Below are 16,894 nucleotides of genomic sequence, written 5' to 3'. Positions count from 1 at the left end.
CTGAGTGGCAATCTGTATTTAAAAAGCATTTAGTCAGAACATCAGATCAACTGATAGCATCGGGTATATTGCAAATACAGTTAATTTAAACGTAATACCAGTTTTGAGTGTTGGAGAGATACAAGACTTGAAATGTGGAGTTAGAACTGCTTCTCTCTAACCAGAGAAGACAAGGTAAAATGATAATTACATTGGTGCATCTGAAAGGACTATCAACTCCTTGCTAACAATAAAATGTCAAAAGTTACATCTCAAAAATGACCTCATGGGAGGTTAGTCCAGAAGATTAAGTCACATGAGATTCATAGTGATTGGCAAGGTGGATACTAAATTGGCTTGGTCACAGAAGACAGAGGCTAGTTGTGGAAGAGTTTTTCTGATTGGAGGTCTGTGACTCATGGTATTCTGCTAGGATCAGTGCTGGGACTTCTGCTGTTGAAAATATATATAAACATGTAGGTGGTCTGATCAGTAAGTTTGCAGATAGTGAGGAAGGTGATCAAAAGATACAGTAAAATATAGATCATTTGGAAAGTTGGGCGGAGAAATGGCAGATGGAGTTTGATCCAGACAAGTGGGAGGTCAAATGCAAGAGGAATGGAAGGAGCATTGCCATTCAGAGGGAGCTTGAGGTCCAAGTCTGCAGCTCCCCGAAAGTGGCAATGCAAGTGGATAAGATAGTAAGTAAGGCCTACAACATGAACTTGCCTTCATTGGTCAGGGCATTGAGTATAAAAATTGGCAAGTCATGTTGCAGCTGTTTAAAACATCAGACCACATTTGGAGTATTGTGTGCAGTTGTGGTCACTACATTTTAGGAAGACCGAGGAGGCTTTGAAGATGGTGCAAAAGAGGTTTACCAAGATGTTCCCTGGATTGGAGTATACAGGTATTAGCTATAAGGAAAGGTTAGAAGAACTTGGATTGTTTTTGATGAAGTGTGGGAAGCTGAAGGAAAACTTGATAGAAGTAATTAAAAATATGAGAGGCATAGATAAGGTGGATAATCTGAGTCTTTTTCTCAGGATGGAAACGTCAAATATTTGACTGCTTAGGTTTAAGGTGAGCTGGGGAAGGTTTAAAGAAGATGTGCAAAGAAAGTCTTCTTTTAACATAGAGGGTAGTAGGTCCCTGAAACATACTGCCAGGGGAGTTGGGAGAAGCAGATCCGACAGCAATGGTTAGGAGACATTTAGACATGACACACGAACAAATAGAGAACAGAGGGATAGAGAACATATGCAGGCAGACAGGATTAGTTTAGAATGGTCGGCATTGACTTGGGGCCAAAGGGCCTGTTCCTGTGTTGTACTGTTCATTAATTCAAGTGGTAAATTTTGTTTTGCCCAGCACCCCTCAGCCTGGCTGGCAATCAGTGTTGGAAACCAGACAACGTGCTTTTAATGGCGGACTTCCACTATTGCTAAACATCAATTTACAAGAAATATTTTGAATGCAATATTAAAGAAAAAAATCCTCTGATGAGAAGTTTTGAACCTGACACGAGGATTACAAGTTCTATGTACAAACTGAGCTATCTACAAATTTCCTGCAAAACGCCTTTCCAACCAGGTCACTTTAGTGGTGTTAAACTGGCAGCCATTATCTCAGTGGGAGATTCTGCACATGTGCACCTGTTCAGATTATGAGCTAAGTGTGTATGTACAACTGCCTCTTTCCAGTTGGTGCAGGAGTTAATGCAAAAACAATCCTTTCTTCAATTTTTTTAAACTAACACAAGATTCTCTGCATAAACATAAAGATACAAAAACTTCATACCTTTAATTTTGGCAAACGTTTAATGGTTTTCAGTGGCCGCAACACTCTGAGAACTCGCAGGGATTTGATGGTGTTGAGATCCTTGCCTTTGTTTCCGCTGTATATGTAAAGATCAAGAATTATGTATACAGAGCTGAATACAATTTATCTTTATCGATTCTGTGCTGCACTAATTCACACACCACATCTCAACACATAGGCATGCCCAGGAGCCATACTTGTATTTGGAGATGAAACTGCCATAGTTAAAGATGGCACATTTGGGTGACAAATGACAAAATAAACAAGAATGATAAAAAGTAAACGCTACTGAGATGGAGAAAATATCAACTTAAATCTAACCAATTCCACTTTTGGAAGAAGCAATGTTTAGGATATAATTATTGTATGAACAATCCATGTTAAATGTTTGCTCCAATAAAGTTTCATGCATACACATTTAAATGCCATTATGGTTTGTTAAACTTAGCTAATGCAATAAACATTTAATCTTTGCTTAGTGAGGAATCTGTAATGATCAATAACTGCATATATATAAGACCATAAGACATAGGAGTGGAAGTAAGGCCATTTGGCCCATCGAGTCCACGCCGCCATTTAATCATGGCTGATAGGCGTTTCAACTCCACTTACCCACACTCTCCCCATAGAACTTAATACCTTGTGAGATCAAGAATTTATCAATCTCTGCCTTGAAGACATTTAATGTCCCAGTCTCCACTGCGCTCTGTGGCAATGAATCCCACAAGCCCACTTTTCTCTGCCTGAAGAAATGTCTCTTCATTTCCATTCTAAATTGACCCCTTCTAATTCTAAGGCTGAGCCCACAGTTTCTAGTCTCCCCACCTAATGGAAACAAATTCCCAGCATCTGCCATTTCTAAGCCATCGATTATCTTGTAAGTTTCTATTAGATCTCCCGTCAACCTTCTAAAATCTAATGAATGCAATCCCAGGATCCTCAGCCGTTCATCGTATGTTAGGCCTTTCAATCCAGGGATGATCCGTGTGAATCTCTGCTGGACATGCTCCAGTGCCAGTATGTCCTTCCTGAGGTGTGGGGCCCAAAATTGGACACAGTATTCTAAATGGGGCCTAACCAGAGTTTATAAAGTCTCAGAAGCACATCACTGCTTTTATATTCCAACCCTCTTGACATAAATGACAACATTACATTTGTTTTCTTAACCATGGACTCAACCTGCAAGTCAACCTTTAGAGAATCCTGTACTAGCACTCACAGATTCTTTTTTACTTTGGCTTTGTGAATTTTCTCATCATTTAGAAAATAATCCATGCCTGTATACTTTTTTCCAAAGTGCAAGACCTCACATTTGCTCAGCCAATCCTCAATACATGCCAGTAGCTCACCTTGAACACCATGGGCTCTCATCTTACTTAGCAGTCTCCCGTGAGGCACTTTATCAAAGGCCTTTTGGAAGTCTAGGTAGATAACATCCACGGGTATCCCTGGTCTAACCTACTTATTACCTCTTCAAAGAATTCTAACAGGTTTGTCAGGCATGACCTCCCCTTACTAAATCCATGCTGACTTGTTCTAATTTGACCCTGCACTTCCAAGAATTTAGAAATCTCATCCTTAACGATGGATTCTAGAACTTTACCTGCAACCAAGGTTAGGCTAATCGGTCTATAATTTTCCATCTTAATCCTTTCTTGAACAAGGGGGTTACAACAGTGATTTTCTCATCCTCCATGACTTTGCCTGATTCAAGTGATTTTTGAAAGATCGCAACCAACACCTCCGCTATTTCCTCAGCCACCTCCCTCAGAACTCTAGGATGTGGCCTATCGAGGTCAGGAGATTTATCAATTCTTAGGCCTTTCAACTTTTCTAGCACTTTGTCTTTTGTAATGGCTACCATACTCAACTCTATCCCTTGACTCTCCTTAGTTATTGGAATATTACTCATGTCTTCCACTGTGAAGACTGACACAAAGTACTTATTAAGTTCTTCAGTTATTTCCTTATTTCCCATCACTAGCCTTCCAGCATCAATTTGGAGTGGCCCAATTTCTACTTTTGCCTCTCGTTTGTTTCTTATGTATTGAAAGAAACTTTTACAATCATTTCTAATATTACTGGCTAGCTTACCTTCATATTTGATCCTCTTCTTCCTTATTCCTCTCTTTGTTATCCTCTGTTTGTTTTTATAGTCTTCCCAATCTTCTGATTTCCCAGTGCTCTTGGCCACTTTATAGGCTCTTTCTTTCTCTTTGATACATTTCCTGACTTCCTTTGTCAGCCTTGGCTGTCTAACTACCACCACCCCACCCCACATCATCTTTCTTTTCTTTGGGATGAACCCCTGTATTGTGTTCTCAAGTCCCCAGAAACTCCTGCCATTGTTGCTCTACTGTCTTCCTGACTAGGCTATACTTCCAGTATAAATTACTTCTTTTTGATTAAAGTAAATCACATATTGTTTAAGATTCGTAGGATTCCAAAATAATAAATTCCTTCAGGGAACTGCAATACATTAAACCTTTATTATGTCATTTCTCTCTAGCCAGACAAAGTTTCACAGGATAAATTAGAATTATAGAATCCCTACAGTGCCCTTCGGCCGACCCTCTGAAGAGTAACCCACCCAGACCCACTGCCCGACATTTACCCCTGACTAACGCACCTAACCTACACATCCCTGAACACTATGGGCAATTTAGCATGACCAATTCACCTATACTGCATATCTTTGGATTGTGGGGCAAGTCCAGAGCACTCGGAGGAAAACCACGCAGACACGGGGAGAATGTGCAAGCTCCACACAGACAGTCACCCGACGTGGGAATTGAACCTGGGTCCCTGGCGCTGTGACATAGCAGTGCTAACCACTGAGCAACTGTGCCACCCCAACTCTTTTAACTAGTGTTGAAATTCTTTTCAGTCCTACAGTTATCAATGCAAAAGACATATAAAAGTAAGTCTGGGGACTCTTCATCACTTGTCAAATTCTATTATCTCACTGCAGGATGAGAAGAAGCAAATCCATTTTGTTATGATACAAAATGATGCTCCACTTACAGATATTACAATCATGGCCTTAAAGTCCTGACAGAAAAGGAAAAGCATGCAACTGCGATCTTGAAATATGATATGCGCTCTGCCTGAAGACACATCCTTGGCTCATGATCTGATGCTTCATCCTGAACCATTTTTATGGCAGTTTGTTTGTCAGGGGTGATTTACCAGTGTTTACCAATCTCAGGGGCAGGACAATGAGATAGATCCGAAGCCTACCTCAGCTGGAATGGGAATTGAACTACTGTTGTCCATGTTATACTGGAACAACTAAGGATGAATTACATCTAAACTGAAAGCGGACCATTTCGGATTCTGACTCCCGACTATACACACTTCTCAAATATTCCTTTGAAACAAAAGAGATTATGAATGCAGGATACTAAACTGTGTGTTCCAACACAAGTCTCCATGCCATCAAACCAAGTGACCAAGTGTGAATTGTAGCAGTAGTAGCAGTTTCAAAGACATGACTTGATTGAAAAATTAACTGCCAGGCAATGGTAGATGGTAGATTAAAGGTGTTTTTCATAATGACTGATTGAAATCTTGTACCTTGCACTATAGTAGGACAAGATTAACTGACCTCTTTGTTGTGACCTGTTTATTCAGTCCAGGAGACAAAAGTCAAAATGACAGTGATAATTACCCATCTTCAACTCTAAGGGTGCAACTGTTCCACAACCATAACTAGCTTCACTTACTTGCTTACCAACTTCTTTATTCAAATAAAAGCAAAATACTGTGGATCCTGGAAATCTGGTACAAATACAGAAAATAATGGAAAACTTCAACAGACTTGGCAGCATTTTGGGAAAGAAAACAGTTAAGGTTTCAAGTCCGATATGGCTCTTTAACAGAACTGAAGAGAGCTGTCAATGTGATGAGTTTTATGGCAGTGGAAGAGTGGGTTGGTCAGAAGAGGAGTAAATGAAACAAGATTGAAGGTCAAGTAAAGATTAGATGACAAATAGATGGCTGTAGCGAAACCATGGTCCTGAGTGTGTGTTAATAGTAGATTAAAGGTCAGCTCTCACGTGGGGCGGGGGCAGGGGAGGAGCAGAATTAAAATGGAGGACAGAAATAATGAACTGAAGTTGTTTAACTTTGTGTTGAATCCAGAAGACTACGTGAGTCCAGAAGGCTATAAAATACTTCATTGAAAACATGAGATTTGTTCCTGAATTTGTTTTGGTTTTCACTGGAATAGTGCATCAGACCTAGTACAGAAAATGTGAGCACAAACGCAAGGTGGTACACTGAAATGGCTAAGTGATGTAAATTTGGAGTTGCCTCCTTTAGCATAATGCCACCACCAAACATATTTTGTCCACCTATCAGCATTCCAAAAGGTTCATTCCTTTATCACCCCCAAAAGCCTTTTCTCATAGAAGCTGCCCACTACATTGCTTAAAGTGTAATAGTTGCATTTTTACATCTTCCCTTCTCACTGTCCAAGGCCCAATACTCCTTCCAGGTGCACAATGACTTATACTTCTTTCAATGTCGTGGATTGCTTTATAAAATGCAGTCTCAACTGCACTAGGCAAACCAAACATGGATCCAATCACTTGCTATTTCACTCCACCATTTTGATTTCATGCTCATATTTCTGTACTAGGCTTGCCACAGTGTTGTAATGAACACAAACTAGAGAAACAGCACCTCATTTTCCACTTTGGCATTTTCCAGCCAAAGTGGTTTTACAGTCTCCTGGACTTCACAACAAGTTCAATAAATTCAAACCACAAACTCTATCCATTTTGATATTTCTTTACTCCATTGTTATCTGTATTTTGTCTTCAGAGTTAACTTATATTCTGCTGTTACCACTTACTCTGCACCAATACTTTGTCACTTCTCTTCAATAATGACCACTTTCTTTGCTTTTTGTTCTATGACAAATTTGCTCCCGAATTTCCCTTACCCTCCAATCAGCCACTTTGTTTCACATGCCCCAACCTCAACAACCATCACATTTTCACCTCTCTTCAGTTCAGAAGAAGAATCAGATTGGATTTGAGACTCCAACTCTGTTTCTCTCTCCACAGATGCTGCTAGACCTGCTGAGTGTCTCTCACACTTTCTATTTCAATTTCATTATTCGGTTTGTGCTGAAATCTGAACTTCAGACCTTCTAAAGCTGAAACTAAACACAATTTCATTAATTAAATTGGTTTGATACCTGAAGTCAGGTAATAGATACCGAACTGATCCAAACTGTTCAGCTGCTTTATTACAGCGATGAAAAAGATTTGGATTTATAGTGTCTTTTAGAAGCCCAGAAAAGGAAGGCTGCTTTTAAATGTGGAATAGCTGCAGTACGAAACATGGCAATCAGTTTGGATACACAATTAGAAAAAATGGCCAGCTCATCTACTTTTGTTATGTATAGTCAAGTCACTGGGGTTAACTCCCTGGAACATCTTCAAAACGGTGCCATGCAACTTATTACAACCCCTAAGAGAGCAGACAGAGCCTCAGTTTAATATACTGAAAGATGGCAGTTTCAACAATGCAGCAAGACCCCACAGAATGAAAATATGGATTTTGTTTTAGTTTATATTTTTAGAGTAAGACTTGAATCCACAATTATGCATCTCAGAGGTGGCCAACAACTATCGGCTGTGTCCTCTGATGGTTGCAGCATCTTGATTACATGGTCAATTTTTTGACAGACTCAAACATTCTGCAGTGGAGGTCACAAAAAGAATACTGACATGCACAATGTTGAAGAAATTCGACCTGTTTTAGGGAAGCTTATTTCTGCAGATGTTCCACAGTTAGCAGAAATGGCCTGATTTGCAATTTTTGCTCTCAACCCTCGTTGGTTTCTAACTCAACCCATTTCAAGTCCCAGGCCAGAAGCCAAACATTGAACTACTATGATTCTATGATTCTCACTGCATGCATTAATGGAGAGGAACATCTATTTCCAATGCAGTGGCAAATAACTTTTGGACACATATAAATACCATTTGCATCAATGTGATAATAATTCACCAATGTGACAGATTATATGACTCAAAAATATATGGGAAAGCAAGTCATGTTGAGAAGACACAAAGAATCTGCAGAAAGATGTCGGCAGGTTAAGCAAGTGGGTTAAAATTTAGCAGATGAAACATAACATTGGAAAATGTGAGATATGCATTTTGGCAGATGTATAGAGGAGCTGACTATTATTTAAATGGAGAAGGACTGCAGAAAGCTGCAGAAGAGAGACTTGGGAGTATTCATCCATGAATCATAAAAAAGTTATCATCCAATTTCAGCAGAAAACAGGGTAAGCAAATTAAACATTGTTTTTTTTTCAAGGGAATGGAGTATAAAAGTAGGGACATCTTAATAAAACTATACTATACATTAGTCAGATCACAGCTAGAACAGTTTTATTATCTAAGGAAAGATACACTGTCATTGGAGGCAGCCTAGAGAAGGTTCACTAGGTTGATGCTAGGTTTAGAGACACTGTGTTATGAGGAGAGGTTGATTAGATTGGATTAGATCTGTACTTATTAATATTTAGAAGAACAAGAAGCAACCTCTTTGAAACTTAGGGGACTTGGTGGGATAGATGTGAAGATATTGTTTCCCTTTGTGGGAGACTCTGGGACCAGAAGAGATAATCTCAGAATTAGAGGCCACACATTTAAACAGAGATGAGTAGGATTTTCTTCTGTCAGAGGATAGTTGAATCTATATAATTGTTTACCACAGAGGACTGTTGAGGCTGGGTCATTAAGCATATTCAAGACTGAGGTAGACAGATTATTAACCAGTAAAGGAATCAAGGGTGATGGTGAAAAGGCAGTAAAGTGGAGTTGAGGATTGTCAGAGTTGATAAAGCCTAGTGCTGAAAAAAGCACAGCAGGTCAGATTGTATCTGAGGAGCAAGAGAGTCGACGTTTCAGGAATAACCCTTCTTCAGTCCTCAGATGCTGCCTGAACTGCTGTGCTTGTTCCAGCACCACGTTTTATCAACCTTAACCCTCTAGCATCCACAGCTCTCACTTTCTCCTTGAGGATTATCAGGTCAGCCATGATCTCATTGAATAGTGGAGCAGACTCATGGGCAGAATGGTTTACTTCTGGTTTTATGGTCTTGGTCATATCCTATTGTTTATCAATTGTAAAACCCTGACCGTAACTGTCTATTAAACTAATCAATGCGATTGTGAATTCTTGACCTGCTTGTGTGCACATTTGCGGGGGTGGGGGGAGGGGTGCACTTGTTGACACAAGCTGTTGGGAATCCTGAGTGCTTTTCTCCAGGTGACTCAATGCAGTTATGAGGTCAGCAGCCACTTAGCTGGACAGTATTGGGTCTCCCATCGGATCAGTTCCTGTCCAGGAGCTGCCAGCCAATCAGAAGTCTGAAGTGATAGGCACTGTTGGTAACACATGGGGGCCTTCACAGAGTTGGGGGTTGTCGTAGGGAGGGGTTATCACTAGGTTTTTGATGCAAGAGCAGGAGTGGGTTTTCTAACGCTAGGACACTTAATTAGATACCGACAACCTGTGAATGAGGTCTCTTCTCCACTGTCCATATGAACTGCTGGCAAATACAACATGGCTTGCTGGAGAGGAGAGAGACCTTTACCAGTCTCATATAATATGTGGGCCACTCTTATATCCCAGTGGGCTCAGGGATAATTGATTTTAACTGGCTCATTAAGTAAGCCTTATTGCCTTCCTTTCGTTAGTAGATTTCCCCCATTCCCTTTGTCACTCATTAAATCCAGGATGGTTTCCCTCTGACAGGAGTCATTTTCATAGTCTCCCACATGAGGTTCCTGCCTGGCCTGTCCTCCTGTCCACTCTGGTGAGACCCAACTGCACTCCTTTCAAATTTCAAACTGAGGAACTCAGCCCTTGTAGGAGGAGGCAACAGTGCATTGACAGTGACCTTTCAGCATCATTGCCACTATCACTCTGATCTAGAGTGACAGAATCTGAGAAAAAAATAAAGGGACATTTGACATGAGGGCTGCAGTTCCCAAGGCCATATGAATGGGGATGGGGGGGGGGGGGGGGGTGGAGAACATGTGGATAGATGGTGTTAGCAAAACGAAAGTCAGTCCTTTACAAATGCGTGAGACTATAGTTGCATTTACTTGCAATAGCCAGTCTGCTGCTACTGGGTCAATTTTCCTATAACCCCTAAGGATCGCTGAACCTGAACCATCAGCTAGGTCCAAGGCATTTACAGACACAAGACCTTCCTAGACCCAAGACCCAGTACAAAACTGCCTGACTCAGGATCCAGTTTGAATCTCAAGTTATGGGATGGTGACTCACCCTGCTTCCAACATCAGGGTATCAAACTAATAAGACAACTCTAACACTGCACTCCAGTGTTGTATAACAGGCTGCACACCAACACTGCGAACTGGCAAATAGGCAACTTTTGAAGTCAGCAAGAATTTAAACTTTCCTGCTGTATCTCCTTAGATATCCAAACGAAGCAATGTTTGCATCCCTTTAAAATGTGAAAGCTTGAAAACAAAAATAATAAGAAAATGTCTTTTCAATGGCTGTTACAAAACCCACTTTCTTACTAAATTATAACAAGATTTTTAATAATGATGTGATTGATAAAACAAAACAAACATCAGAACTGTCCCTATCAAATAATTTTTGAGTTTTTGGAGTGCTGTTGTATGACTAATCATTGATTCTTTCTGAACTATTCTTTAAATTGGCTTTCTTACAGAAGTTTTTTTAAGATTTCAATCTTTAAGTCCCAATCTTTAATTGATATGATGTAAAACATTTTAGGAATGTTTTCATCTTACTGTTTTTTCATTCCTGGTTGACTGGCTGTGAAAATCTTTAACTATGATTGGCTGCTTGAACAGCCTGATCATATTAATCCAGCTCCCTGTTACTGGACGCTGCACCTAGTTGCTATGTTAATGCATGAAGATACAGGTGAAGCTGTCAACACTGGGCACTAATTGCTATTGACTCAATGTTTATAGCCACAAACAGTAACATGCGGAATTGCACAGATGTTTAACTGTGTAAAAAGATAAATGCACGAAGTTGAAATGAGAAAACTGTTCAGATTGAAAACAATGGAAAGATTTGTAATCTTCTGAAAATATCTTCTAAGAATTCATTGAAAATAATCATCTCTTCAGTTTTGCTGTAGTCATTTAAATTCAAGACACTTTTTCACATTTGTGGGCAATAAAAATTTGCCTGATTACAAAAGAACAAATAGTATTCAAACTAATGTTGCAATAAAAGTTAGCATGCTTCTAATGAGAATGATTATAATTAGTGTATAATGCTCAGAGTTGCTTTACAGTAGATTCTGATTGCTTGAGCTTAATCATCACTTTTATATATTTACTTATATTACATGATTTCATGGATGATGTTTATTTACATAACAAGATACTATTTGTAAATGTCATTACATTTTAACTTATTTGGAAAGTTAAAATGATTTTTCCATGTAATTTGGCCATTCTCCTATATTGGAGAAAGTGAGGACTGCAGATGCTGGATAACAAAGTCGAGAGTGTGGTGCTGGAAAAGCACAGCAGGTCAGGAAGCATTCAAGGAGCAGGCAAATTGACGGTTTGGGCATAAGTCCTTCATCAGGAATCAGGATTCCTGATGAAGGACTTATGCACGAAACATCGATTCTCCTACTCCTCAGATGCTGCCTCATCTGCTGTGTTTTTCCAGCACCACACTCTCGACCCTCATCCTCCTAAATAATCATTTGCAGGCTGATCTTGTAAATAATAATGTTTGATTTTATATATAGACTTTTAATAGGCATATGGTTTATTAACCCTATTTTTCTTTGATATTTACAGACAAGTTGGAGGAAATATAACCAGTACTAAACTGAGCTTTAAATAACTGTTATTATTAAGAAGGTATGTAAGTAAACTGTGAAATTGATTTTGCTTCTCAAATCTACTGGAAGTCTTGTTGCATGCTTTTCCACATATACATTCTTCAACATCTTGCTCAAGTAACCATTCTTCATAGTTGAGTCTCAACAGGTTATCCTAACATGTAGGATCTCAGAGTTCAGCCCATTGCTCATTCCACTCAATTTTCTACATGTGCGCCTTCTACCTATTGGCACTGCATGGTGATAATGTGATTAAATCCAAGCTGATGATTCCCTTCAGTTGATTATCCCCAGGAGGTTATCTTAATCCCTGAATCAGACTGATTGTTCAATGCTGCACTGAGAGAGTACTGCATTGTCAAAGGTATCACTGTCATGAGAATGAGTCCAGGAATGAAAAGCTTAACATGTGTTGAATATTTGAGCACTATGGATCTATAGTTGATATTGTTTAGAAGGATGAGGGAGGATCTAATTGAAACATACAGAACCCTGAATGGCCTGTTGGGATGTTGGGAAGATGTTTTCATTGGTAGGAGAGACTAGGACCTGAGAGCACGGCCTGAGAGTAAAGGGAAAATCTTTTAGAACAGAGATAAGGAGAAACTTCTTCAACCAGAGAGTAGTGAAACTATGGAATTCATTGCCACAGAAGGCTGTAGAGGCCAGGTCATTGAGTATATTTAAGACTGAGATGGATAGGTTTTTGAGTATCAAGAGGATCAGCGGTTATGGGGAGAAAGCGGGAAAATGAAGTTGAGGAACGTATCAGCCATGTTTGAATGGTGGAGCAGACTCGATGGACTGAATGGCCTAATTTCAGCTCCTATGCATTAAGATCTTATGGCCTTTAGGTACTGTTCTTCAAACGCCTGAGACCTTTTGCTTCTTCCAACCAGGTGTTAAGGATCCATGTTTTTCTTAAAACAGTGTGATGGAATGTGGTCAGCAGACATGTTTGGGTTGTATACAAAATGATTAACATGTTTTCTCATGCAGTTTAAGGAAAGGAACACTTGCATTAATATAGTACCTTTCACCAGCTCAGTAAAATGCACTGTTATAATGTTGGAAACAGAAAATCAATTTGTCCTAAGCCAGTTACTACAAGCAATTAAATAAATTACAATGTTGTCTGTTTTAGACGTTGGCCAAACTCTTGCTCCTCTTAAAATATTGATGCTCTATAATGGAGCAGCCTTCTCTGTTTTGGTTACACCCTGAAGTTTGTCACCATCCTTAGCCTGCTCCACAATGACATGGAAGTCGTGATGGTGACAAATGACTCCACCATCGATCCATTCTCCATTCAGACCAGTGTCAAGCAGGGCTGCATCATTGCCCCAACACTGTTTCGACCTACCTCACTGCAATACTTTACCCCACTGCTGACAAACTCCCCGTTGGAGAGGAGCTAACTTACAAAAGCAGTGGGAAATTATTCAACCTCCGCCGCCTTCAAGCAAAAACCAAAGTCACCCAAACCGGTGCCATCGAGCTGCAGTACACGGGTGGTGCTTGTGTATGTTCAATCTCAGAGGACGTTCTCCTGGCCTTGTCAGCACCTATACAGAGTAATATAAGGGCTCTGGTCACACCCTGAACATCTGCAAGACGAAGCTCCTCCACCAACCAGGCCTGGCCTTGTGGAGTGAACCCCTAATCATCAAGGTCCACGGGGAGGCCTTAGAGAATGCTGACCACTTCCAATACCCCAGGAGTGTCCTGTGGGCCAAAGCAGCTCTTGATGAAGAGATCCAGCACTGCCTCCAGTGTGTTAGTACAGCTTTCAGCTGCCTGAGGAAAGGGATATGAAAAAACAACCACATCAGATCTGACACCCAGATCAGGGTATACAGAGCTGTGGTGGTTCCTGCCCTCCTGGTTCTGAGACGTGGTCTGTCTATAGCAGATACCTCAAGGCGCTGGAGCAGTACCACCAACATTACCCGTGCATAAACCTGCAAATCTGTTGGGGAAAAAAGATGCACCAACACCAGCATCCGTGAATAGGCCAACATCCCCAGCATCAAGACACTGACCCCCTCATCCCACCTCCCTTGATTGGCTGCGATAGGTTGGGTACATTGTCCACATGACCAACATGAAACTCCCCAAGCAGGTGCTCTATTCCCAGCTCCGAGACAGCAGGCAGGCATCAGAGGGGGTGCTTCAGAAATACCCTCAAGACCTTACTGGGGAAGTGCAGCATTCCCACTGAGACCTGGGAATCACTAGCCTAAGACTGTCCAAAGTGGAGGAGGAGCATGCGGGAAGGCTTTGAACACCTTGAAACTCACCACCGAGAAAAAGCAGAAGCCAGACAGAAACAGTGAAAGGAAGGCACTGGCATGCCAACACTCCATCCATCCCTTCCCATGACCACTGTGTAGCCATATCAGTCTGTCCAGACACCTACAGACTCATCCTGAGAGTGGATGAGATTCTTCCTCATCTGTAAGGGATCTCCAATAATGATGATCTCTTAAAATAGTATCATAGACCATTCAATGCCTATTTACGAGGGAAGATGGCACCTGGGTTAACATCTCTTTCAAAAGATAACACCCCAAACAAGTCAGTGTTTCTTGAGTACAGCATTGCTTTGTCAGTTTGGATTACACATTTAAGTTCGCTCCTATTTTAACTGTCTTTAATATAAAAATATTTTTTTAAGTCAGTGAACAGTGGAGATAAGACAGATGGCTTACTTGCTTTAGAAAAAACAGATGCAAAGTAAAAGTAAAGATAAAATCATCACAGTCCCAGAGGACCACAGGGCTGCTCTCTCATTAGAGTGGGATGAAACGTGGTGAGTTTAATCCCAGGGTCACCATGCCTCAGGCGAGGATTGAGATGGCAGGACCTTCCGGGAGACTTTAGTCAGTGTGGGAATAGTTATAATCACCAGACCAATGTGATTTTTATATGGCCCTTTTAGTTGAAAATGTGGCTCAGGGTGCTTCACAGATGGGTGTAATAAAATCCATCATTAGAGCCAAGAATAAAGAGATTAGGAGAAATGCCCAAGGGTTAGGTCAAATAGAAATAGTTTGAGGAGGTTTATAAAGGATGTGAAAGAGGGTCAGAGGTGAAGATAATTATAGAAAGAGGTCCAAAGAATAGCAAAATGTCAGCCTGTGTTATGCCTGGAGAGGTGTGAAAAGTCAGAAGCTACTTCAATGAGTCTTGTATTCCAGAATAAAACACACTTGAAGCATTTATTGAGACTTAAATACTGAAGGGTTGAGCTCCTGATTGGAGTGTAGGCTTGAACTAAAGATTCATTAACATTCAGCTTTTTCAGCCAAAAGAATAGCCAGCATTAATATCAACTAGGTGGTAAACTAGGCATTTAATAGCCTCATCTTTAAAATTCACTCCCTGTTCAACTGTACACACTTTTGACATATTTCAAATGACAATGCTGTGTTCTAAGTTCAATAATTCAAAATGAAGGAAAAAGGATTCTTAAATTCTTTTTCTAGCTCCTAAACATTAGTAGTAGATATCAAAATGAATCGTAAATTGCCTAAACAATGGGAGCTGGTGAATAAGCTTTTTAAACCTCCAAGGTTAAGTCACTGGATCTTTATTTAACAATTTTCTTTATGAAGCTAGTTATAGAGTAAACAGGAAACAGCCCCTTCAGTGCTGATCATAATCCCAAAAAACTAGTCCTATCTGCCTGCGCTTGGCCCATATCCTTCCAAATATTTCTTATTCATGTACTTATCCAAATGTCTTTTAAACATTGTAACTGTACCTGCATCTACCACTTTCTCTGGAAGTTCATTCCACATGCAAACCATTCTCTGTGTAAGAAAATTGTATCTCATGTCTTTTTGAAATCTTTCTCCTCTCATCTTAAAAATAAGCTCCCTCGACTTGAAATCCTCCACCCTGGGGAAAAGACACCTGCCATTCACATTATCTATATCCTTCATGATTTTATTAACCTCTAGAAGGTCACCCTCCTACGCTACAGTGAAAAATATCCAAGTCTATCCTTATAACTCAAACCGTCTGTTCCCAACAACATCCTGGCAAATCTTTTCTGAGTTCTCTCTAACTTAATAATATTCTTCGTAATACAGGGTAACCAGAACTGCTCTTATTACTGTAGAAGAGGCCTCACCAACATCCTGTAAAACCTCAGTGTGATGTCCCAACTCTTATACTCAAAGGTCTAAGCAAGTCTTGCACTCGTTTATTTTACCAAGTTGCAATACCTTGCATTTATCTGAATTAAACTCCATCTGCCACTACTCACTCAATTGATGAATGTGATTTGGAGGTTGAATTTGGGTGTACAAAATTAAAAATCACACAGCACCAGGTTATGGTCCAACAGGTTTATTTGGAAGCATTAGCTTTCGGAGCGCTGCTCCTTCATCAGGTGGTTGTGGAGTATAAGATTGTAAGACACAAAATTTATAGCAAAAGCTTACAGTGTGATGTAACTGAAATTATGTATTGAAAAAGATCTGGATTGTTTGTTAAGTCTCTCATCTTTTAGAATGACCATGTTGGTTTTAGTTCTTTCATATGTAAAGTGCAAAACGTTTTTAAAAGTTACATTCTTCAGTGAACTTTAACAATTGGTGTCACGTCGACCCAGATAATGCATTGAAGGTGTGAGCTACCCTGTGTGAGACTGTCTGTGCAACAATGGTCAGACTGATTCTAATCTAAAAAACAGATTTACAGAATATTACGTGGATTCATGCAGTTTTTGAGCAAAGTAGAATATATTTCTGCAAGTACAAATTCACCCCACAAACGTATATGTGTATGTATGCATGTGGGGGTGTGTGGTGGGGAGGGTCATGAGTGTCTGTGAGAGAGAGTATGTATGTGTGTGATTATGCATGTGAAGGGGTGTAAGTCTATGAGAGGGTGCGTGTATGAGTCCTACACACACACACACAGATGTAGTTATCTTTCTCCTTTGGCGGTCTTATGTTTTTCAGAGTTCAGACTACTAAGGTCAGGAATCAATCCCTTCTGGACCCTGCAACAATTCTAGTTTGAGCATGAGACTCTGAACAGCTTTGGCAATGCCTCACACAGCTTCCAAATCACTTCCTTTGACTCAGTTACACCCCTATACCTATACATTCCAACATTTTACTTGTTTTATTAAAACAAGTAGTAAACCAACAGTTTTAAAGATCATCTGCCAAAACAATC

At 40.2% G+C, this 16,894-nt stretch overlaps 1 protein-coding gene across 7 annotated transcripts in view; it reads right to left on the bottom strand.

Annotated features, from left to right (window-relative positions):
• cacna1ba (calcium voltage-gated channel subunit alpha1 Ba) overlaps positions 1 to 16,894 on the bottom strand; it is a 598,950-nt gene that overhangs the window by 106,096 nt on the left and 475,960 nt on the right. For all 7 annotated transcript variants that reach the window (XM_087998499.1, XM_087998494.1, XM_087998493.1 and 4 more), the window contains one exon: positions 1,780 to 1,876. In XM_087998499.1, the coding sequence (XP_087854625.1) occupies positions 1,780 to 1,876 (97 nt within the window). The remainder of the gene's footprint in view (positions 1 to 1,779; positions 1,877 to 16,894) is intronic.

Source organism: Chiloscyllium plagiosum, unplaced genomic scaffold (genome assembly GCF_037043375.1).
Source record: "Chiloscyllium plagiosum isolate Xiang-an unplaced genomic scaffold, Cpla_swu_hap1 HiC_scaffold_21, whole genome shotgun sequence".
Classification (NCBI taxonomy): Eukaryota; Metazoa; Chordata; class Chondrichthyes; order Orectolobiformes; family Hemiscylliidae; genus Chiloscyllium; species Chiloscyllium plagiosum.
The sequence above is the reverse complement of the archived record's forward strand: the minus strand, read 5'-3'. Positions and strand labels throughout refer to the sequence as shown.